We start from the raw sequence: 23,893 nt of genomic DNA, 5'->3' as shown, positions 1-23,893 counted from the left end.
AGATAGATAGATAGATAGATAGATAGATAGATAGATAGATAGATAGATAGATAGATAGATAGACAGACATACAGACAGACAGATAGATAGGATGACAGACAGACAGACAGACAGACAGACAGACAGATTGACAGACAGACAGACAGATAGAACGATAGATAGATAGAACGATAGATCGATAGATAGATAGATAGATAGACAAACAGACAGACAGACAGACAGATAGACAGACAGACAGATAGAACGATAGAACGATAGATCGATAGATAGATAGATAGATAGATAGATAGATAGATAGATAGATAGATAGATAGATAGATAGATAGGATGACAGACAGACAGACAGACAGACAGACAGACAGATAGAACGATAGATCGATAGATAGATAGACAGATAGACAGACAGATAGAACGATAGATAGATAGATTAACAGACAGACAGACAGATTGACAGACAGACAGATAGATAGAACGATAGATAGATAGAACGATAGATAGATAGATAGATTAACAGACAGACAGACAGACAGATTGACAGACAGACAGATAGATAGAACGATAGATAGATAGAACGATAGATAGATAGATAGATAGATAGATAGATTAACAGACAGACAGACAGACAGATTGAAAGAACGATAGATAGATAGAACGATAGATAGATAGATAGATAGATAGATAGATAGATAGATAGATAGATAGATAGATAGACACACACAGACAGACAGACAGAGAGATAGACGGATGGATGGATTTACCCAGGTCCATGTCGTCGGCCTGCGGGCGCTGTGAGTATGGGATGCCCTTGTACACAGCATCTAGCAGCTTGTCCTTCACCTGAGTGATCGTGTCACAGTTTAACACTTTAACAGGGATTTCTGTCCCGGCCTCTCCCTCCGGAGGAATACACATGAGCGTCTGAGAGAGCAACACAGATACCGTATAATATTTAGCAACACAGGAAAACACGACAGTATTGATTGACAAGATGACCAGCAAAAACACAAAAACATGTCTCCATTAAAATCTAATATGCAGTCCGCACACTCGAACATACACATGGACTTATGAGGGTGCAGAAAGGTCAAGGCACATTTTATTATACACAGTGGGAGACCGGAGCTTGATTTGGCCCAGCTCTGCCAGCGTATCAAAGATTGATCGGGATCCTGTTTCATGCATCGGCCTGATTTATCATAATAGCCATCTCAACTTTAACTGTTATGTCAATGCAGAAATATTTATCCGCCTGCAAAGCGGCATTCGGAATATGTGAAACGCGCAGGTTTTGATAAAACGGTCACAGATCGATAAAAACAAACGGCAAGAAGTGATTGATCCGGCCACAAACAAGGATTCATATGGCACCACTGAAGGTAAAAGATACTTCAAGCTGAAGTGTGTAATCTTTTTGATGATAAAATATTTTCTCCAATCCCAGTTTAATACGCATGCAGAGACAACTTCATAGGTTGATTTCCATGAAAAGTGTAAACATGGTACAACAATGTCCTCAACCAATGCTGTGTTAATAAATAAATCAATGAACAAACAAGTTTAAATTTACAAAGTTTCTAGCTTCTTTCTAAACACACACAAAATGAATCAAAGCAAACCATGGAATAATCATGGTACCATGTCCCAATAAAACATGGTAACACCATGGTACTTTTGTTACTTCTTTAGTGTATGAACAAATCTTTTAGTCGATGAATGAATCTTTTAGTCGATGAATGTAAATCATTTTTCTACCATAGTTATTATGGTAAAACCTTAAAGGGATAGTTCATAGCCTGGATGCCAGCCGAATTTAGCCCCGCCCACAACATTTGAGTTTGGGAAATTCGGTCTGGATTTGATCCGTTGTGGAGCAACTATGCCCGAACAGGAGCTGTTGGGACCAATGAAATTGTCAGGGCGGGCTTTATACGCTGATGGACAGATGATCAACAGTAACGTAATCATCCATATCACCAAAGAGCGCTTGGGTTGAACTCGTTTACCAAACGGAGAACTTGTTTGTATATGCGTTCACCTTTACTATTTCTCCAAAAATGATGAGGGTGTTGGTAAGTACTCTGTGTGTGAATGCCTGTTATTCACATAGCTTCTTCCGATCTCTTATATTGGGCACTTTCTGCACTTAAGTTGGCTTATTCTTACTGTTGACATTGAAAATGATGCATGTGTTTTTCTGAGGGATTGCCGTTTTGACAGTTTCCACCTGGACATATTGTCATATTTGCTAATTATTTTTAATGTATTTGCCCTGTTTTGATCCGACTCTTTTTTACAACACCGGCAAAGATCGCTTACACTCATCTTCTTCTACTTCTTCCAGCGTGCGTGAAGTTGAGTTCTGTTGACAACTAACGTTATGCATCGCTCCGTTGCTCTGATTGGTTGTAGGTCTATCCAATTGTGGTCTTTCCTGGTTCGGTTGAAACACGCCTCATAATCACAGCCCAATGGAGGAGCAGTATCTGACTAGAATCTGAGTATGACGACGTCCCTCTAGATCAGGGCTGTTCCAACTCAGTCCTGCAGAGTTTGGCTCCAACTTGCCTCAACACACCTGCCTGGAAGTTTCTAGTATGCCTAATAAGACCTTGATTAGCGGGTTGTGGTAGCAGGTGTGTTTAATTGGGGTTGGAGCTAAATTCTGCAGGACAGTGGCCCTCCAGGAGCAGGATTGGATACCCCTGGGCTAGATAGTTCACCCAAAAATGAAAATTTTGTCATTCCTTACCCTCAAGTTGTTCCAAACCTGGATGAGTTTCTTTCTTCTGTTGAATCCAAAAAAAGATATTTTGAAGAATGTTGGTAACCAAACAGTTGATACGCACTACCGGCACATCCGGGAACTTAACTGTCAATTTCGTCACTGCCCCTTTTTAGGGGAAAATAAACTAGGCTTCCCATAGACTTCAATACAAAATAGCAGCACAAAACAACGTCAAATATAGTTTGCAGCCAGGGCGTCTAGCAACTCTCCGTTGGCTTGCGAGCTGGAAAAAACAAACTCTAGTCAGGCCAATCACATCGTGTATAGAGTCGGTGGGCGGGCTTAACATTACAACGGCAGAGTTGCGGCGGTTCCACGTGCTTCTTGAAAACAAAGAAGCTGGCGAACATCAGTCTTTCGAATCGGCTTTGGCCGCGGCTCTGGAAGACTTGGAGTTAAGCTTTTCTTTGAGAAAAGAACAAAGAACGGCACTGAAGTCATTCTTAAGAAAAGAAGATGTGTTCAGAGTTTTGCCGACCGGATACAGCGAAAGTTTAATCTATCAACTAGCTCGGCTTCACATTCGTCGTTGCTCTGGTTGGTTGTAGCGCTATCCTATTGCGTGCAGAGGGAATCTGAAAGACAACCGTTTATCCCGCCCCTCAGATTGAGCCCTGCCAATGGTGTGTTCCCAGACCCAACATCTTGATGTGGGTCTGGCTTGTCAGGCTAGTCCCTTCATTCTCCCACCGTCAAATTGGTGTAACAAGTGAATGATTTTACTTGGTTTTAATTATGTCTTTATATTTAGAGTACTGAGTGCACTTTTCTGTCCAGCCATACAACTATCCTGACTTAGCTTCCGATAGCCTCGTCCGGATCTCATGATTCAAAAACAAAGTAAAATCATTCACTGGCTTACCTGTTGACTCGATGAGGTACAAGTAAATGTCCGGGTAAGACACCTCTGGCCACTGGGTGGGGTTGTTACACCAATTTGACGGTGGGAGAATGAAGGGACATGTTTTTTAAATTGACCAAATGAAGTGTGTGGATGTATCTTTCACGCTCTATGGCAGTGAATATGGATGTAGTGTCCGTGACATCACCCATAGGATTCTAAAGAGCTGTTCTGAAGTGCAAAGTATGGACTTTGCACTTCAAAACTTTGCACTTTTGCGCGTCACTCCCGGATAACAGAAAATGGGCAAAAAGGCGGGATGTGGGCGGAGCTGAAGTGACGCGATGACTAACAGACAGCAGACAAATGACCATCCACCTCGAAGTCACTCGAAGTGGCCACGCCCTTAATTATGCAGAACTTTAATGCTTTATATAATGTAAACAAATGAGTTATAAAAAATTTCACCCCCCTCACAGTCGTCATGAAGGGCAAAATTAGCCATATAGACCAAAACCACAATTTGTACCAGGCTGTAAACATGTTTTAATCTTTTAACATGTTTTAAAAGATTGTAAACATGTTTTATTTTAACATGGGGCTCAATAAGATTCTGCTCCTTCTGGAGCCTGTCCCTAGTGGCCAGTCTATGAATTGCAGTATATGTCACTTCCGTATTGGCTTCAAGAGAAACTGCGGGAGGTTGCCGCTTGGTCATTACGTACGTCATCTCAAAATAGCACACAACATCAACGTCATCGTTCTGAGCCACTCCTTCTGTTCGCTGATTGGACCGGTTAAAATTTGACTGGAGAAAACCAGAGAATATACCGCAATCCCAGATGGAGTATACCGAGGGAAAATGAAAATTGAGCGGAAGTACGTAGGAGGGCGGAGCCAGGCTAGTCCATAGTAGGAAAAAAAATGGAAGTCAATGGGTGGTTTGGTTACTAACATTCTTCAAAATATCTTCTTTTGGGTTCAACAGAAGAAAGAAACTCATACAGGTTTGGAACAACATGAGAGTGAGTAAATGGTGACAGAATTCATTTTTGGGTGAACTATTCCTTTAACAAAGCTATAAAACTCTAATGCAGTTATATAGCTTTGGTTCAAAAAAGAGACAAGCTGTAGAATGTGTGCATCAGCTCATTTATGCAGCCAGTAGCATAAGCGAAACTCATAAAAAAAATAGCCCTCAGCACTTACCAAGCGAGTAACACATACAAATAACAGCTTCATAAATAGGCAGGCGAGTTACATTAAAGAGCCGAGCGTTTATTATGAAGCCGATGCTTTGATATATCTCCATTCACACCGTGACAACAGTCCATATAAATTAATGAGAAGACCTTTTGTGCGCATGGGCCGCGTTAATCGTGTGATTAAAACAATGCAGCTGGCACTGGTGCGCGACTGTGCATCCGTAATCGCGGCTACTCGCTGATCATTAGCTCACGGCAATTCCTCCCCTCCAGCCGCGGCTCACACACGAGGAGTTTGTGATTAAAACCCAATTACACAGTAAATTACAGAATTCTCCCAGAGACGGAGCCCAGCTATATTTAGGACGGTTCCTAAACCAACGCTGGTTTAGGAACCGGATTGGGTTGAAAATGGGAGCTTGGAGGAAATGAGGGTTTTATGAAAGCTTAATATGAAGATCAGTTCTCGTTTCTGGCTGCGTGTGTGAGGATGAGAGTGTGTAAAGGTAGCACACGTTCACACATCCACAGGCACATTTCATCACACAACTGAGCCGTTTAATGGTTAATGGAAGAGTAAATACTGTACCAAAACACTTCTTCAGATGCTTCCAGCAAGAAATTATATCTATTAATATTAATACTTAACTTTGTATTGCTAAAACATAGTCTTTTCACACGAATTTTGGCACACAAGAACATTTTATGTATCAATGTAAATGAAATGCCATACTGTAATATTCCAGCATTTTTTGTAAAAACATTTTATTCAAAGGCTATATTGTCATGACAATGGCTGTCATGCTTATATTTCATATTATGAAGAATATGATGATATGGTGTTATTCTGATTGATGGTTTTCTGTCCACATTTGCAAGATCCAGTATCTTTTTTGTTATTAATGGAACTGGGTCTGATTAAGATATGGTTTCAATTCAGAATCCCAGTGGTCATCAGTTTCCCATCGATCCTTTAGTCCCATTTGAGATAAAACCTACTTGAGACCTCAAATGCCAATCAAATGCCATTGAAATATTCTGGAATAATGTAATATCTTATGCATATATTTTTTTAAATATCTCAACTATTAATATATCAACTACAAATGACATTTAAATGAAGTTTAGGGATATACAAATTGATTGACGTATGCCTTGATCTGCCAATGAAAATTGAATAAATTGATTTAATCAAATTAGTTATCATTACCATGGCGGCATCAATATTAAAATTCTGGCCCATACCTAAATAAATACTACTACTAATAATTATATAATATTAGAATTGTTAGTCCTTTTATTTAGTTCTATAAATTCTATTATTTATATTACATTTTTATAATTTTTTTTATTGTGTATATTTTATTTTTATTATGTATATTTTATTTTTAGACATTTATTTTTTAGATCTAGCCTATTTTTTTTTAAATTATATTTTATATCATTTACATTTAAATTTTTTTAACCATATGGAGATACACACATATACATTATATATATAATTAGTTATTCCTATGATGGCATCAATATTACAATTCTGGCCAATACCTTAATAAATATTACTAATAATATTTAGTAATAGTGATAATAATAAATAAATAATAAACAATATATATATTTAAATATAAATATATATATAAATATATATATAAATATAAATATATATATATATAAATATATATATAAATATAAATATATATAAATATAAAAAAAAATATATATATGTATGTATGTATGTATGTATGTATGTATGTGTATATATATATATATATATATATATATATATATATATATATATATATATATATATATATATATATATATATATATATATATATATATATATATATACACACATACACATACACACACACACACACACACACAACCACATAAAATGGTTGTGGTTGTGTGTGTGTATGTATATATATATATATATATATATGTATATATATATATATATATATATATATATATATATATATGTATATATATATATATATATATATATATGTATATATATATATATATATATATATATATATATATATATATATATATATATATACACACACACACACACACACACACACACACACACACACACACACACACACACACACACACACACACACACACACACACACACACACACACAACCACATAAAATGATTAATATTCTATATGATTTAGTCTAAAAAATAAAATATAAATAATAAAAAAAATGCATAGAATCAAATCAAATTACTAACAAAATAAAAGCTTTAAAAGCTACAAGTGCATTTAGTCATCACTAATGTGTGCTAGAGACAGATGATGGTAAAATAAATCTTGGAAGTGAGCATGCACGATTAAACAGCCAATATGCAAAGCTAGAACTAGAATGTGATTATAATTCAAAATTTATCACATTTTTTAGGGTCAAAACAAGAGCAAATATTTACCCTCCTAATGAACATATCAACATACACACGCTGTGTCACAGGTGGGCCTGACCTTTTCTGACGGCCCCTAGGGCCTGTCTTTAGGGTTGACAGCTAAGACAGCTGAATAACTGTGCCACATATCGATTCCCTTAAGCTGATCTATTCTGGATACTGTGGAATTGATGAGCTGTCCTATAGCTTTAACTACCACTGAGGAGCTATAGATTAAAGCTCATTCATTGGTCGGCTTGCATTGTTCCATTTAAAATCAATGCACAGAACTCCATCACCACAGACAGACAGTAAATATGCTCTTTTTGTGCGGTCATGTTTGTGTATGTGAGATTGAGAGTTTAAATCAGGCGCTGTATTTCCTGGCTGTCTGTTGGATAAATGAAGAGCTTTGGGTTTGTTTTATGAGTGCCATGATAAATTCTCAGATTTGTTTCAGTCATTACAGGCTCTGAACAGGTCAGATGAAGGCAACACACATATCAGCTCATTCTTTGTTTTTTCTCCACCTCTGTCCCTGTTATTGCACCTCTGATAAACCCTGCTCTCTAAGTAATTTTATAACTTAGCCTGCCTGGCCTGATATCATCTGTCTGATTGGCATTTGAGCTTTCAAGTCGGTTTTATCTCAGAAGGGACTAAAGGGCCGATGGGACACTGATGAACACTGGGATTTGGAACTGAGAACTGAATCTTAACTCTTTCCTCGCCATTGATGAGATTTTCCGGCAATCCATGTTTTCACCGTTATACAGCAGGGGGTGATGTTATGGATCTTCTGAAAGAGTACAGCATCTCCAGATCCAAAAACAAACAAATATACGCTTAAAAGGAACACACCGACTTTTTGGGACTTTAGCTTATTCACCGTATCCCCCAGAGTTAGATAAGTCCATACATACCATCCATACATAATGCATAATAATCAAGGAACTTTGTGTCATCCCATGAGTGCAGCGGCGCAATGATATTACACAGCGCCTGAAAATAGGCTAACTTCCTTCAACATAACCAACGTGACAACCTGCTCACACAGAGAGCGCTGGGGACTATTTTCAGGCGCTGTGTAATATCATTGCGCCGCTGCACTCATGGTACAGCAGCAAAGTTCCTTGATTATTACGCAGGAATGAGAGTATAATTCCTAGCCATATCGGCCTAGAAAATCATGATGTAACTACAGAAGAGTCAAGTTTTAAATAGGAAAAATATTGAAAGTCTTTGGTCATTTTTGAGCGAGATGCTAACGGTCTAATCAGATTCAATGATCTATGCTAAGCTATGCTAAAAGTGCTACCGCCAGACCCAGAGATCAGCTGAATGGATTCGAAAATGGTAAAACTCAACTGTTTAACTCAAGGGGAGTCGGAAAATGAGCCTATTTTCAAAAATAGTGGAGTGTTCCTTTAAGGTTTATACATGCTAGTTTCCATGGCAGAGTTCAAGATAAATATTTTCATTATTACTAAGTTGCAAATGATTATTAATCAGCAAGCACAAACTATGCAAAAGAGACAGAGCTTCCGGCGCACTCAGTGTCCGAATTCACTCGCTCGTTTTCATTCACTCCTTCTATATTAGTGGAGGAATGTAGGGAATAGTGAATGAGGGAATAGGGGGCGATTTCGGACACAGCCCAGGAGCAGCGGACAGAAGCTAGAAGTAAACGCTGACCGGGAAACAGTTCATCAGAAAATCTTGCAAATGTGGACAGAATACCATCATAAAATATGAAATATAAACATGTAAGTCATGACAATATTGTCTTTTGAATATGAAAATTACAAATATTTCACTATTTTATTCAGAAGCATTGATTAATATTAAATATGAATGTATGTATATATTCTTTGTACCAAAAACGTGGACTTTCTAACATAGTAAAGTGTGTATTAGTAATACTAATTGAAGTAATAGATTTAATATTTATTGCTGGGAACATCTGAAAAGGTAAAACATTTGTAAGCATTTTCCCGCTGAAATCAAACACTTGTGCTCTTCAATGAGGCTGGGGGTGCTGGGAGACAGGAAGAGGGATTATGGGATACATTAGAGAGTGTCACCATGGGGACACTGACCAGCTGCTTGTAGTCGATTTGCTGTCGGATGAGCTTGTCTTCGCTCAGGGAGTATCTGGCCTCTCCTGTGATGGCATCTATGGGACCTTTTTCCATCTGCTGTTTTATAGCACAGTAGAGCATAAACAGAGGCTCGCCAGCACACTCCTGCACAGAGAGAGAGAGAGAGAGAGAGAGAGAGAGAGAGAGAGAGAGAGAGAGAGAGAGAGAGAGAGAGAGAGAGAGAGAGAGAGAGAGAGAGAGAGAGAGAGAGAGAGAGAGAGAGAGAGAGAGAGAGAGAGAGAGAGAGAGAGAGAGAGAGAGAGAGAGAGAGAGAGAGAGAGAGAGAGAGAGAGAGGTCATATTCTACACTTTCACAGCATTTTATTTACTCCCAAAGGTCCACTTACTGTATAATGTTAGTCAAGGTTTCTTTCACCAAAGTTTTACAGTACATGATCATTTTCTCACTGACCCTCAAAATGAAACAAGCTGTTTTTGCAGCTGTATTTAAGACTTCTTTATGTACAGTAAATGACATCTGTTGCGATTGGCTAAACAATACACTCTGGTTAATGGATTCTCACACAACTTCCATACACATTACAGAGCTAATTAACGATTGCATAGGGTTTCCTGAAGCACACATAAAGACAATACCTACTTCTGTTCAAAGATTTAGGGTTGGTAAGATTTTTTTCTCCAGCAAGGACGCATTAAATTGATCAAAAGTGACAGTAAAGACATTTCCATTGTTACAAAAGAATACTAAAAAATGTATAAGGCTTTTAACAAAAACATAAAGCAGCACAACTGTTTTCAACATTGATAATATTTTCTTGAGCATCAAATCCTCATATTAGAATGATTTCTGAAGGATCATGTGACACTGAATACTGGAGTAATGATGCAGAAAATTCAGCTTTGATCACAGAATAAATTGCATATTAAAAAAAAACATGTATATATATATAAAAACAGTAATTATTTTAAATTGTAATAATATTTCACAATATTACTGTTTTTACTTGATTTTTTAATCAAATAAATGCAGTCTTGGAGGGCATAAGAGACTTCTTTTAGAAAAATTTAAATTATCTTACTGACCCCAACATTTTGAATGGTAGTGTTCAATTGGATATAAAGAAAAAACCCATTAGAATCACTACATGAAATCATAAAAATCACATGACATCAAATGTTAATAATAGGGCTGTCAAGCGATTAAGTTTTTTAAATTACACAATGTGGCGATTAATTAATCGCACATCAAATTTGGTTGAGAAATTACTCCCAAAAGATCATTTAAAGTCATTATTGTGTCAAAACTTCAGAAAGAAATATTTTTGGGTGAACTATACCTTAAATGTTTGTTTTTATTAATATAGAAATTATACTCTAAATAAGAAACTGCCAGTAGGTTGCGTTAAATGTCTAATTGAGTCACTCATTCGATTCGTTCATTCAGGAGTGAAGTAAATGCTTCTCTTTTTGAAAATGGTAAATGGTTCTCTTTATGGTCCATTGAATCGTCGGTTCACCCGATTTGTTCAAATTGCGGATCAGAAATGAAACGCCACTGTGTTGCTCGGAGTCGGAGACGAATAGTTCTGCTTTGTCTTTATATTTTCGTTGTCAAAACTGAGCAAAACAGACACAATGTTAAAAATAACACAATGTAGGAGCTATTATGAATAAAAATTCAAACCATCAAAATATAAAACAAATCCAATTCAAAACAGTGTATGTTTCATAAGCAGAAGCTGTTGTTGTGAACTAGAATTCAAAATAAACACGATATTTCTATATGACAAAATCACCCCACTCGTTCTAGAATGAATGTTTCTATACAAATATAGCTATTCAAGTGAACATTCTTCATTTCGAAATATATATCGCAGAAAACGTAAATATCGCAAAGTCAGTTTTTTCTATTTAGTGCTTCAGTGCTCTAATTTTCAAAAGAGCAAGAAAATCTTGTTTTCCATTACATGTCTCCTTTTAAAACCTTTTACCTTTAAAGAACACACTAAAGAAATCCATGTGCAAAATACCACAGACCATCAATTCAATAAAATCACAGCGAGCTGTAATTTCCCCACACTTCAAAAATGCATAATTGCACCTTTAAATACAGAAGAAAAGCAATGAAAGGAGAGACAAAAAAAACATTCTGACCAAAAGGAAGCAAAAAGAGAGAAATAAGACGGCGAGCGTGCAGAGAAAGAAAGCGAGGCCGTGAGAATGAGAGACACGGCCGATCACGCTTCTTTTCAGATGGCATTTGTGAAGTGTGGAGAAGTCTCCAATTACCCACTTAAAAGCATTTGATGACTAAACAGCGATACTGAGGGGAGGCTATTATTTAGTTCTTAGGCGAGATCAGCTTGACATTATTAATTACAGCATGACATCCTGAATCACACTCTTCTAACGCAGGCGGAGAGGGTTACCCAGCATCCATTGCACGCCTAACAGCAAGTAATTCTAAACAACCAGCCTCCGATCTCTATGTCAAATGCATTTAGTCTTAATATATACATCAAATCCTCATCTTTTTATTGCTTTTAGAGGCTGTCTGCGTTCTGGCTCCGTCTGCTTTTCATAGTCTGGCCGCTAGACTCTGTTATGACACAACAGATGTGTGTCACGGGATCCGCGCCAGGTTTCACTCGCTAATGGACGCTTTTGAACGTAGAATTCACGCAGTTTAACGTATGCAGCGTAAATGCAGATGACAGCACAAGACCAATATTTATGTTACCCTTGGTGAGTTAGTTCACCCCAAAATGTAAATTATGTCATCATTTACACACCCTCATGTCAGAAATATCATATATCATCTAATCAAACTAGCTTAGATAACATTTTCAGCGGTTTGGTGAGATGTGAAATTTTTTTGTTGTTGTTTTTTGTAAGTATATGCATATAAAGTCTTGCATATAAAGCATAACTGGACTATAGTTTTATGGTGATATATTTATTTATTAATTGTATTTTATTTGATATTTTATTCTATTTAATCTCTATATGTATTCTATTTTATATGAATATGTATTCTATTTTATATTCATATTTTTTCTATTTTATATTCATATGTATTTTATTTAATTTTATATCTTAGTTTATATTTTATTCTATTTCATATTTGATGTGTATTCTATTTTATAATCATATATATTCTATTTTATAATCATATATATTCTATTTTATATTCATATATATTCTATTTCATCCTTATATGTATTCTATTTTATATGAATATGTATTCTATTTTATATTCATATTTTTTCTATTTTATATTCATATGTATTTTATTTTATATTTATATATATTCTATTTCATCCTTATATGTATTCTATTTTATATTCATATATATTCTATTTTATATTCATACATATTCTATTTTATAATCATATATAATTTTATTTTGCATTCATATATATTCTATTTCATCCTTATATGTATTCTATTTTATATTCATATATATTCTATTTTATATTCATATATATTCTATTTTAATCATATGTATTCTATTTTATAATCATATTTATTCTATTTTATATTCATATGTATTCTATTTTATAATCATATGTATTCTATTTTATATTCATATATATTCTATTTTATAATCATATGTATTCTATTTTATAATCATATATATTCTATTTTATATTCATCCGTATTCTATTTTATATTCATCCGTATTCTATTTTATATTCATATTCATATTTATTCTATTTTATATTCATATATATTCTATTTTATATTCATACGTATTCTATTTCATATTCTTATTTATTTTATTTTATAATCATATATATTCTATTTTATATTAATACGTATTCTATTTTATAATCATATATTTTTTAATTTTATATTCATATATATTTTATTTTATAATCATATATATTCTATTTTACATTCATACGTATTCTATTTTATATTCATATGTATTCTATTTTATATTCATATGTATTTCATTTTATATTCATATGTATTCTATTTTATATTCATATGTATTTTATTTTAGCTTGACAATCCCTGGTCACTGTATGCTTTTATTATATGATTCCTCCTCTTGAGTTTTAAACCAGCCCAGTAGTTATTGCTGGTCTCTTAGGCTCAAACTGGTCTGTTGGCAGATATCTAGTGGTTTTAGAGCCACCTTTCAGCTGGTCAGGTTAGGAGACCCAGCAAAACCAGCTTGGCCAGGCTAAACTTCCCCTTGTGTTCCCTTCCCTGTAACAAATAAAAATGTCCTACAGGTTTGGAATGATTTGAGGATGAGTAAATAATGACATTTCATTTCTGGATGAATTAATCCTTTAAGCTGAATGTTTAGATGTTCTATATCTTGCTAACGTTAGAGTGATCCCTCAAATGTTTGGTAATGGATGAATGTAAATGAACAGTATACAACAGATGTGAATGCTTTGGCTCACGATATATATGAAATGCATTACAAGCACACACCCCGGCAGTGCAATAGAGCCGTACCGAGGAGGCATTTCATGGTAATTACTTCTAGAGTCCTGTATGGTGGCCAAAACACTTTAACATCTGCACTGATGGGATGTAAAGATACTGGGAGGCCGGCCAGAGCTACATTCCACAGGGCAATTCCAGCACTGAATGCACAAAGGGCCTGATGTTCCTGCCCTTAGCGCTAATAGCCATCTCAATCAGCTTTAGCCTAATACAGCGGCCATCTTGGTGAACTCTGGAACACCTGACAGGATGTGGAATTGAGTGAGTGCCCCCACAACCTCGACGGGGCCTGATTTCAGGGTTGGGTGGAAGCCGTGGCATTCCTGAGTAGCTATCTGGAGCGTAGGATTTAGCGAGATTTATTAGCAGGCTTTGCGATGAGTCAGCCTGTCAAAAACGTCAGCGCCAAAATCTTTTCGCAAACAAGATGCTAGTTAGCCAGAGAGAAGTTTGAGGTTGTGGCTCAATTTCATGTAGGACTTCCCATAGCACATTATTAAAATTGATCAAATGTTTATGGTAGAAAACAGGTCACAAACCTTGAGGAAGCGGTGCAGGAGGAATGTGAACCAGTTGGTGAGCATCTTCTCAGCCACAGATTCAGTTCTGCAAAGACACAGCAATCCATGAATACAAATGATACTGTGTGTTTGGCTAGGGTGTTCTGAGTGGTGTTTAACATGCTTCTATGTAGTTTCTAAAGTGTTCTGGGTCATTGCTAGGGCAATGCTAGGTGGTTGCTAGGGCGTTGCTATGCAGTTGCTATCCTGCGGGGTCGGTAGGGCTTTACTATGCTGTTGACAAGGTTTTTTGAGTGTTTTTTGTATGCGTTCTAGGGGGTTGCTAAGGCATTGCTAGGTGTTTGCTGAGGTTTTCCGGGGGACTGGTAGGGACATACTATGTTAGGGTGTTCTGAGTGGTTTTACCTTGCTGCTATGTGATTGCTAAAGTGTTCTTTAAGGTTGCTAGGGTGTTGCTAAGGTGTCCTTGGGGGTTGCTAGGGCATTGCTAGATGTTTGTTAAGATGTTCTAGGGGATTGATACAGCCTAACTATGTTAGGGTGTTCTGAGTGGTTTTACCTTGCTGCTATGTTATTGCAAAAGTGTTCTTCGTGGTTGCTATGGTGTTGCTATGGTGTTCTAGCGGGTTGCTAGGTGTTTAACATGTTCTGGAATATTGATAAAACCTTACTATGTTAGTGTGTTCTTAGGGGTTTTGTCATGCTGCTATGTGGTTGATAAAGTGTTCTAGGGGGTTGCTTGGGCATTGCTAGGTGTTTGCTTAGATTTTCCGGGGGACTGGTATGGACTTACTATGTTAGGGTGTTCTGAGAGGTTTTACCATGTTGCTACGTGGTTGGTAAAGTGTTCTAGGTGGCTGCTAGGGTGTTGCTATGCAGTTGCTAAGGTGTTCTAGTGGGTTGCTAGGTGTTTGATAAGATGTTCTGGGAGATTAATACAACCTTACTTTGTTACCGTGTTCTGAGGGGCTTTATCATGCTGCTATGTGGTTGATAGAGTGTTCTAGGTGGTTGCTTGGGTGTTGCTAAGGTGTTCTAGGGGGTTGCTAGGGCATTGCTAGGTGTTTGCTAAGATTTTCCGGGGGACTGGTAGGGCCTTACTATGTTAGGGTGTTCTGAGAGGTTTTACCATGTTGCTACGTGGTTGCTAAAGTGTTCTAGGTGGCTGCTAGGGTGTTGCTATGCAGTTGCTAAGGTGTTCTAGGTAGTTGCTTGGGTGTTGCTAAGGTATTCTAGGGGGTTGCTAGGACATTGCTGGGTGTTTGTTAAGATGTTCTCGGGGATTGATATGGCCTAACTATGTTAGAGTGTTCTGAGAAGTTTTATCATGCTGCTATGTGGTTGTTAGAGTTTTCTAGGTGGTTGCTTCGGTGTTGCTATGCAGTTTCCAAGGTGTTCTGGGGGGTTGCTAGGGCATTGCTAGGTGTTTGCTAAGATTTCCCGGGGGACTGGTAGGGCCTTACTATGTTAGGGTGTTCTGAGAGGTTTTACCATGTTCATACGTGGTTGCTTAAGTGTTCTAGGTGGCTGCTAGGGTGTTGCTATGCAGTTGCTAAGGTGTTCTAGGTAGTTGCTTGGGTGTTGCTAAGGTATTCTAGGGGGTTGCTAGGACATTGCTGGGTGTTTGTTAAGATGTTCTCTGGGATTGATATGGCCTAACTATGTTAGAGTGTTCTGAGTAGTTTTATCATGCTGCTATGTGGTTGTTAGAGTTTTCTAGGTGGTTGCTTCGGTGTTGCTATGCAGTTTCCAAGGTGTTCTGGGGGGTTGCTAGGGCATTGCTAGGTGTTTGCTAAGATTTCCCGGGGGACTGGTAGGGCCTTACTATGTTAGGGTGTTCTGAGAGGTTTTACCATGTTCATACGTGGTTGCTAAAGTGTTCTAGGTGGCTGCTAGGGTGTTGCTATGCAGTTGCTAAGGTGTTCTAGGTAGTTGCTTGGGTGTTGCTAAGGTATTCTAGGGGGTTGCTAGGACATTGCTAGGTGTTTGTTAAGATGTTCTCGGGATTGATATGGCCTAACTATGTTAGAGTGTTCTGAGTGGTTTTATCATGCTGCTATGTGGTTGCTAGAGTGTTCTAAGTGGTTGCTTGGGTGTTGCTATGCAGTTGCCAAGGTGTTCTAGGGGGTTGCTAGGGCGCTTCTCTGTAGTTGCTTTGTGAGTGTGTCACACTCACACATAAGACTGAGTGAGTCATATGATAATGATTTGATGATGAGTGGTTGCTAAGTGCACTTTTTAATGTTCTTTTACATGTGATAATGAATCCTCAACAGAAACTTTGGAGAAGGACATGCTCCACAGTTTAAGGCAGATACCACCTCTTACCGTCTAAGCAGCAGTTTGGGGTGGTTACGGTTCTCCAGGTTCTTTTCGATCAGGTCGGCCAGAAGCTGTTTGAGAACTACAGTGGCGTACTCCATCCGTCCCTGCAGCGCCGCCATGAGGAGGGAGGCCACATTGCCGCGATCCCGCATGGAGAAGGACCTTTGAGCCTCCAGCGTGTGGATGAAGGTCAGCAGGAACATCTTGTTGTGCAGCAGTTGACTGAACAAGCGCAGGGCCTTCTCCACATTAGCCGGAGACTGAGAGGAGAGGGAGCATTTGATTAAATGAAAGAAAAAGCAGGAGAACAAAAACAGAAATGGAAAAGGCAGGCAGGAAGGAGATGAGAGAAACATGCGCAACAACAATTGTTGCCTGAATGCATACTTGGGAAAAAAAAGCTCCGCTGCGGAGAGATTTAATTGTTCTTTGCTGACTATTTTCAAAACATTTTTTTGGTAAGGCACGTCTCTAGACGGCTATTCCACCAGGGCCTTGCAGGGCTGCTGATTTCATTCTGCCTGAGGTTTTAATTAAAAAGCATGCTGAAAGAGGGGCGTTCGCTCTGAAGCTCACTACTGAGACAGCAGTAGCTTCAGAGCTTAGGGGATCTTTTTAAAGCACATCTAGGGTTTTTTTTGCTTTCTTTTTTTGGCAGAAGGATTAAAAGAAAATGGTCGGAGTTGTGGCAACCTACTTATTGGCACTTGCGAGTGACAGACGACACCTGGGGACAGAGAAATTGAACCAGGATATTTTAAAAGTTTCCTTACGTCCAGCTCCTTTAGAACAGGGTGTTCTTCAATCCCAGGGAACATCACTCTCATGGTGTAGTTGCGATACTCCAGGAAGGGGATCTTCACGCCGTCCATGTCATTCGTCAGCTCTTGGATGTCTGTCTGCAGCTCAGCGAATGCTAAAAAGAGTAAAGAACAGAGATATGCATCCATCAGACTGAGGAACATCTCATATTGCTTTGACAGACAGATTTACTAGGGGATATTTGACCATATTTTGAGATAACTGGCATTGGCTACAATAGCAGAAATTGCTATTTTGTGTCATTTCCACAATCTTCTGACATTTAAGAACTTCATAACAAAGAACCAATACAAATATTTAGAAGAGTTTGAATCTAATTTAATGGGTTTCCTTTGTAACTTTTCAGTAGTTGTTTTGTTAATGTTGATCAGAGACCCTTTCTAATTGTCTAATTGGGCAATTTTTACATCCATCACGGAATCAGGCATGGGAGATTACATTATTCATTACTGATGGAAAACATGGAAACGGAAGTAATTTTTCTGTAATTGAGTTTTAGTGCACAATATATACATGTTATATAATATACACCGATCAGGCATAACATTGCCTGAATAATAGTGAATTAAACTGATTATCTCTTCATCAGGGCACCTGTTAGTGGGTGGGATATATTAGGCAACAAGTGAACATTTTGTCCTCAAAGTTGATGTGTTAGAAGCAGGAAAAATGGGCAAGTGTAAGGATTTGAGCGAGTTTGACAAGGGCCAAATTGTGATGGCTAGACGACTGGGTCAGAGCATCTGCAAAACTGCAGCTCTTGTGGGGTGTTCCCGGTCTGCAGTGGTCAGTCTCTATCAAAAGTGCTCCAACGAAGGAACAGTGGAGAACCGGCCACAGGGTCAAGGGCGGCCAAGGCTCATTGATGCATGTGGAGGAACGAAGGCTGGCCGTGTGGTCCGATCAAACAGACGAGCTACTGAAGCTCAAACTGCTCAAGAAGTTTGCATTTGCAACCTAAGCATTGCTGCAGACCATGTACACCCTTTCATGGAAACGGTATTCCCTGGTGGCTGTGGCTCTTTCAGCAGATAATGCGCCGCCACAAAGCAAAAATGGTTCAGGAATGATTTGAGGAGCACAACAATGAGTTTGAGGTGTTGACTTGACCTCCAAATTCCCCAGATCTCAATCCAATCGAGCATCTGTGGTGTGTGACGAACAAACAAGTCCGATCCATGGAGGCCCCACATTGCAACTTACAGGACTTAAAGGATCTGCTGCTAACATCTTGGTGCCAGATACCACAGCACACCTTCAGGGGTCGAGTGGAGTCCATGCCTCGACAGGTCAGGGACCAACACAATATTATAAAGTTATAAGTTACATCATCATGTTATGCCTGATCAGTGTATATTCAAGTATTGTATATAATAAAACTATGTACATATGTATATAAAAAAGCACTACCGATACGTGTCTTTCAACAGTTTCATCTGCCTCTCTGGGAAAGTATGCCCACTGACACATGACACAGAAATAAAAAATAAACCTATAAAAATTGCATAAAAAGAAAAGTTGCATATATTTCAGTATCTCATGGCATTCTTTTAACAAATGCATAAATAACACAGCACCGTGTCTGCCTGAGCTACAGATCCTTTTAAAGCTGTGAATAAAACCAGAATCAAAGGATGAGGACATTATGACGTCATGACCCAGTTCAATCCTTCCACAAAGACTGCGTCAAACTCTGCAAGAATCCAGGCTACTGCAGTGTGAGAGCGCCTCCGACTCGCTCCCATTCTCAACACAACTGCACCCCAAGGGACACCTCGCACAACAAAATCATACATCACAGCTCCATTTGATTTATCCTACGGGTTAAAAGCATTAGTACCTAATTAAAACACTCAACACACCTGTCAGAAACAGCTTGGCATGGGCTATAGGCAGCGCAGATGCTGAGGTAACCGAAAAATCGTACCTTCCTTGCACTCCAGTGCGACACGGGACTCCAGATTGTCCATCTGCAACTGCAGGCGTTTGAGTGTGCGGTCGGCGTCCCGCGTCTTGCGTTTGTAGGCGATGAGCACGGCGATGATGGCGATGAGGAGGACGCCTCCGCCCGCTCCAATCCCGATGATGGCAGGCAGCGTGAGAGTGCTGTCCGAATAGATGTGAAGCGTTCCGGGAGAATATTCCAAGCCGCCCACGAGTATCTACATGCACAGACAAAAAAACCCATTAGAAGTCAAAGTAAGGGTCAGTGCCCGGTTGCATAAAAGCACCTTAAGTGTAATCTTCCCTTAAAGGGTTAGTTCACCCAAAAATGAAAATTCTGTCATTAATTATTTACCCTCATGTCGTTCGACACCCCTAAGACCTCTGTTCATCTTCGGAACACAAAGGAGGATTTTTTAGTTGAAATCCGATGGCTCAGAAAGGCCTCCATTGGCACAATGCACTTTACACTCTCAAGACCCTTAAAAGGTACTAAAGACGTCGTTACAAAGTCCATCTCACTACAGTGGTTCTACAATAACTTTATAAAGCGACGAGAATAGTTTTTGTGCGCAAAAAAAACCTAAATAACGACTTCTATAGTGATGACCGATTTCAAAATAATGCATCATGAAGCTTCAAAGCGTTATGAATCAGTGAGTCGAATCATGATTCGGATCGTGTGTCAAACCGCCAAACTGCTGAAATCACGTGACTTTGGCGATTCAAACCGCTGAATCGACTCACTGATTCATAACGCTTCGAAGCTTCATGATGCCTTGTTTAGAAATCGGTCATCATGATACAAGTCGTTATTTAGGGTTTTTTTGCGCACAAAAACTATTCTCGTCACTTTATAAAGTTATTGTAGAACCACTGTAGTGAGATGGACTTTGTAACGACATCTTTGGTACTTTTTAAGGGTCTTGAGAGTTTAAAGTGCATTGTGCCAATGGAGGCCTTTCTGAGCGATCGGATTTCAACTAAAATATCTTCATTTGTGTTCCGAAGATGAACGGAGGTCTGACGGGTGTCGAACGACATGAGGATAAGTAATTAATGACAGAATTTTCATTTTTGGGTGAACTAACCCTTTAAGTTCGCCCTTATGTTTCCCTTAAACCTAAGGGTGTTGCAGAAAAAAACCCTTGAGTGTTACTTAAGGGTTTTTTTAAGTGAAACGTCATAAACACTTAGAATTCCCCTTAAATGCTGTTTTTTCACTTAAGTAATCCCTTAAAAAGCGTTAAGTGTTGCATAAAACCCCTTAACGGTCATTTCCCTAAGTATAACTTAAGGTTTGGAAATCGTAACCTTAAGAGTAACGCGGACAAAAATAAGACGACATGGCTGAATTTATGGAACCAGCTGAAGATCATTATGTGCTAAGAAGAATTTTTAGGGATATGGAGAACCCTTTGGACCATCTTAGCGATGAAAAATACAGATTTGACAGTCACACATCACAACCACTGTGACACTGAACACTTGCAGTCATACGTACATTTCTGAATGAGATGAAGAAAAACTCACATAATTAAAGAAGTCGTTTGATGTTATAACAAGTCATTAATGTCTTTTAACTTATGTTTCATATAATAGAACCGAAGCTATAGATTGTGAATTTAAACATTTCTCGTTTACCAGCGGCAAAAGTCAGGAGGACTAGCCGAGGTAAGGCTGTTCCAGGCGGGTTACATGAGCGCGAGAATCTCACAACATTTTTAAATAGGCGCTCTCTTTATAAATAAACCACAGATTTGAGCTTTAAACTACATTCTCGACTGAACAACTCTTAAAACTACATTTCATGACACAATAACAGTAATATTTTTTTATTTCGCGGCCGCACACAACCACTATGAAAAGCGCAAAAGGAATGCATTCAAAGTTCAAACGTCCCACTAGACGCAAATTTGACGCTCTATTCACGTTTGGTGTGAACGCAGCATTAGTGTTAGTGTTTTGCGTATCTATGGCAACAAGACTTTATAACGTGAATCCAGGATCGCCGTCGTGAAACACTTAAATGTTTCCCTTACCTAAGAGAACCGTTTAAGAGATTATATGCAACACCCTTAAGTTATTCTCTTAGGTAAGAGGAAATCGCCTCTTGGGTCTCATTCTTGAGGGAAAAACTTAAGGTGCTTTATGCAACCGTGCACAGGGCTCAATGCTAACGATTTGTTCTACTGGACCAGTCAGGCCCTACCAACATTATCACTGGCCCTGCCACGAAACCAATTGGGCCAGTAACAATTCCATTCTTTCATGCTGTGGCCCCAGGCAGTCCTTATTGTCGAGCCCTGATGGGGTAACGGGTTGAGTGCAGGCCCTTCAATCTAACAACCCCGTCGGCTTTAGTGGGTCATAATGAGGGCTTTTGATTGGCCGAGGGCACTCATACTGTTTCTTCTTGAATGAAATCAGCTTACAATTAGAATTACCACAAAATTATGCACTTGTTTGACACGTTCACGTCGCGAGAACAATAGTTTTCTGCCTCCTTTAGGCACAGTGACCACTAATCCACATCAAATTACTTCAAAAAGTCACTTAGGCACAGGTGTTGCAGGCAATTAGGCACAAATCAGCAGGTAATGGAGGTCTAGTTAGAGATTCTGGTCCGACCGAGGCGTTGTACCGGGAGCTCAGCCTTGCACTATTCGCTGGACCAATTAAACGCGGCATCCAGCCATCTGTCCTAGCGAGTTTCACCTTCCCGCGGCTGCTCGGGCCCTGCGTGGCTGCATGAATTATTGAGACTTGGTGATAGAGGAGAACAAAGTGAATCCTGGAGCGCTGTCGATATGTGTCAGGTCATTAGCTTAGCTGAGCGATCCCGGCACTCTCAATCCCACTATGTGTCTTTCCCCCTTTTCTATGGGTGTTTCTCCACGCTGTGGATTCACAAACTGGAACTCAACTGAATAATCAGCTCTTTGATATACATCCTCTTTGTTTCCACAGAGCTCATGCGAATCAATCAAATGGGAGGGTGTTGGACTGGACACATGCCTTATATCGGGATGTATGGATCGGGGTTTCACCAGTTCATGACACAGCTAAGAGACTTGGACCTGGATTTTATTAGAATTGATCTGTTGAGATGCTATCGATCAGTTCTGAAAGTCATTACTCTGACAAAGTTTGCTTTTAGGAAATTGTAATGGCAAAAATTTCTGCAATTTAACAAAGTCAAATAAAACTTTCGGAAGAAAATCTGAGCAATACCCATGCAGGTCAGGCCATGATGTTGTGTGCTACGTGTTGCTATGTAGTTCAGAGGTGTGACTCTTTAGCAGCAAATCGATTTGATTCATGATTCACTCATTTATATTATATAATATTGGCACGCTTGGTAAATATGAGCAAAGGTGGCTGTGAATATTAATCTGCATTGTTTATCTTTTTGTCGTTCATTGAAAAAATTCACAAAATTCTAACCTTTCATTGAAGTAAAACAACTGAATTGAAAGTGGAGGTAAATCTCATTATGAAATAAATGTTTTTCTCTAGTTCACGTTGATCACAATTATTGCAACGTCCTTTTGCCAAGATAACCGCTCTGAGTCTTCTCCTATAATGCCTGATGAGTTTGGAGAACACCATGTTGGTGCTTCTTCTCTTCAGTTCACTCCACTCATTTTCTATAGGGTTCAGGTCAGGGAACTGTGACGGCCATGTGTGACACATTTTTGTGTTGATTTTGATGTTTGTTTTGGATCATTGTCCAGATGGAAGATCCAACCACGGCCCATTATACGATTTCTAGCAGAAGCCATCAGGTTTTGATTTTTTTATCCGTTGGTATTTACTAGAATCCATGATATCTGAACAAGATGTCCAGGACCTCCAGCAAAACAGGCCCACAACATTAAAGATCCAGCAGTATTTTTAACCGTGGGCTTGGGGTACTATTTATTTCTGTTTGCACAAAGCTGAAGGCCAAAAAGCTCTTTTTTTAAGTTTCATCTGACCATAGAAGCCGGTCCTGTCTGAAGTTCCAGTCATGTCTGACAGCTGAATCTGCTGGAGTTTGTTTTTGGAAGAGCAAGGAGAATTTTTCTTGAAACCCTCCCAAACAACTTGTGGTGGTTCAGGTGCTGTTTGATCATTTTTTTAGGCTTTCTGACCCCAAAACTCAACTAATCTCTACAATTCTCCAGCTGTGATCCTTGGAGAGTCTCAAACTCTCCTCCTCGCCGTGCATTAGGACGATATAGACACACGTCCTCATCCAGGCAGATTCATAACATCTTTAGTTGATTGGAACTTCTTAATTATTGCCCTGATGGTGGAAATGGGTATTTTCAATGCTTTAGCTATTTTCGTACAGCCACTTTCTATTTTGAGAAGCTCAACAATCTACACATCAGAACTATATTCTTTGGTTTTACTCATTGTGATGGATGATTAAGAAGACTTCAGACGCCTCAACTCCTGTGAAGAGATGACGGCAAC

At 38.7% G+C, this 23,893-nt stretch overlaps 1 protein-coding gene across 1 annotated transcript in view; it reads right to left on the bottom strand.

Annotated features, from left to right (window-relative positions):
* Positions 1–23,893, bottom strand: part of plxna3 (plexin A3) — a 242,170-nt gene that overhangs the window by 11,734 nt on the left and 206,543 nt on the right. The window contains exons 20-25 of the mRNA XM_079827990.1: positions 19,413–19,647; positions 17,437–17,579; positions 16,667–16,923; positions 14,357–14,423; positions 9,348–9,494; positions 759–918 (exon numbers count right to left, since the gene is read on the bottom strand). Coding sequence (XP_079684116.1) covers positions 759–918; positions 9,348–9,494; positions 14,357–14,423; positions 16,667–16,923; positions 17,437–17,579; positions 19,413–19,647 — 1,009 coding nt within the window. The remainder of the gene's footprint in view (positions 1–758; positions 919–9,347; positions 9,495–14,356; positions 14,424–16,666; positions 16,924–17,436; positions 17,580–19,412; positions 19,648–23,893) is intronic.

The sequence above is a fragment of the Gobio gobio genome (genome assembly GCF_949357685.1).
Source record: "Gobio gobio genome assembly, chromosome: 10".
NCBI lineage: Eukaryota > Metazoa > Chordata > Actinopteri > Cypriniformes > Gobionidae > Gobio > Gobio gobio.
This window is presented reverse-complemented; position numbering and strand designations above follow the sequence as displayed.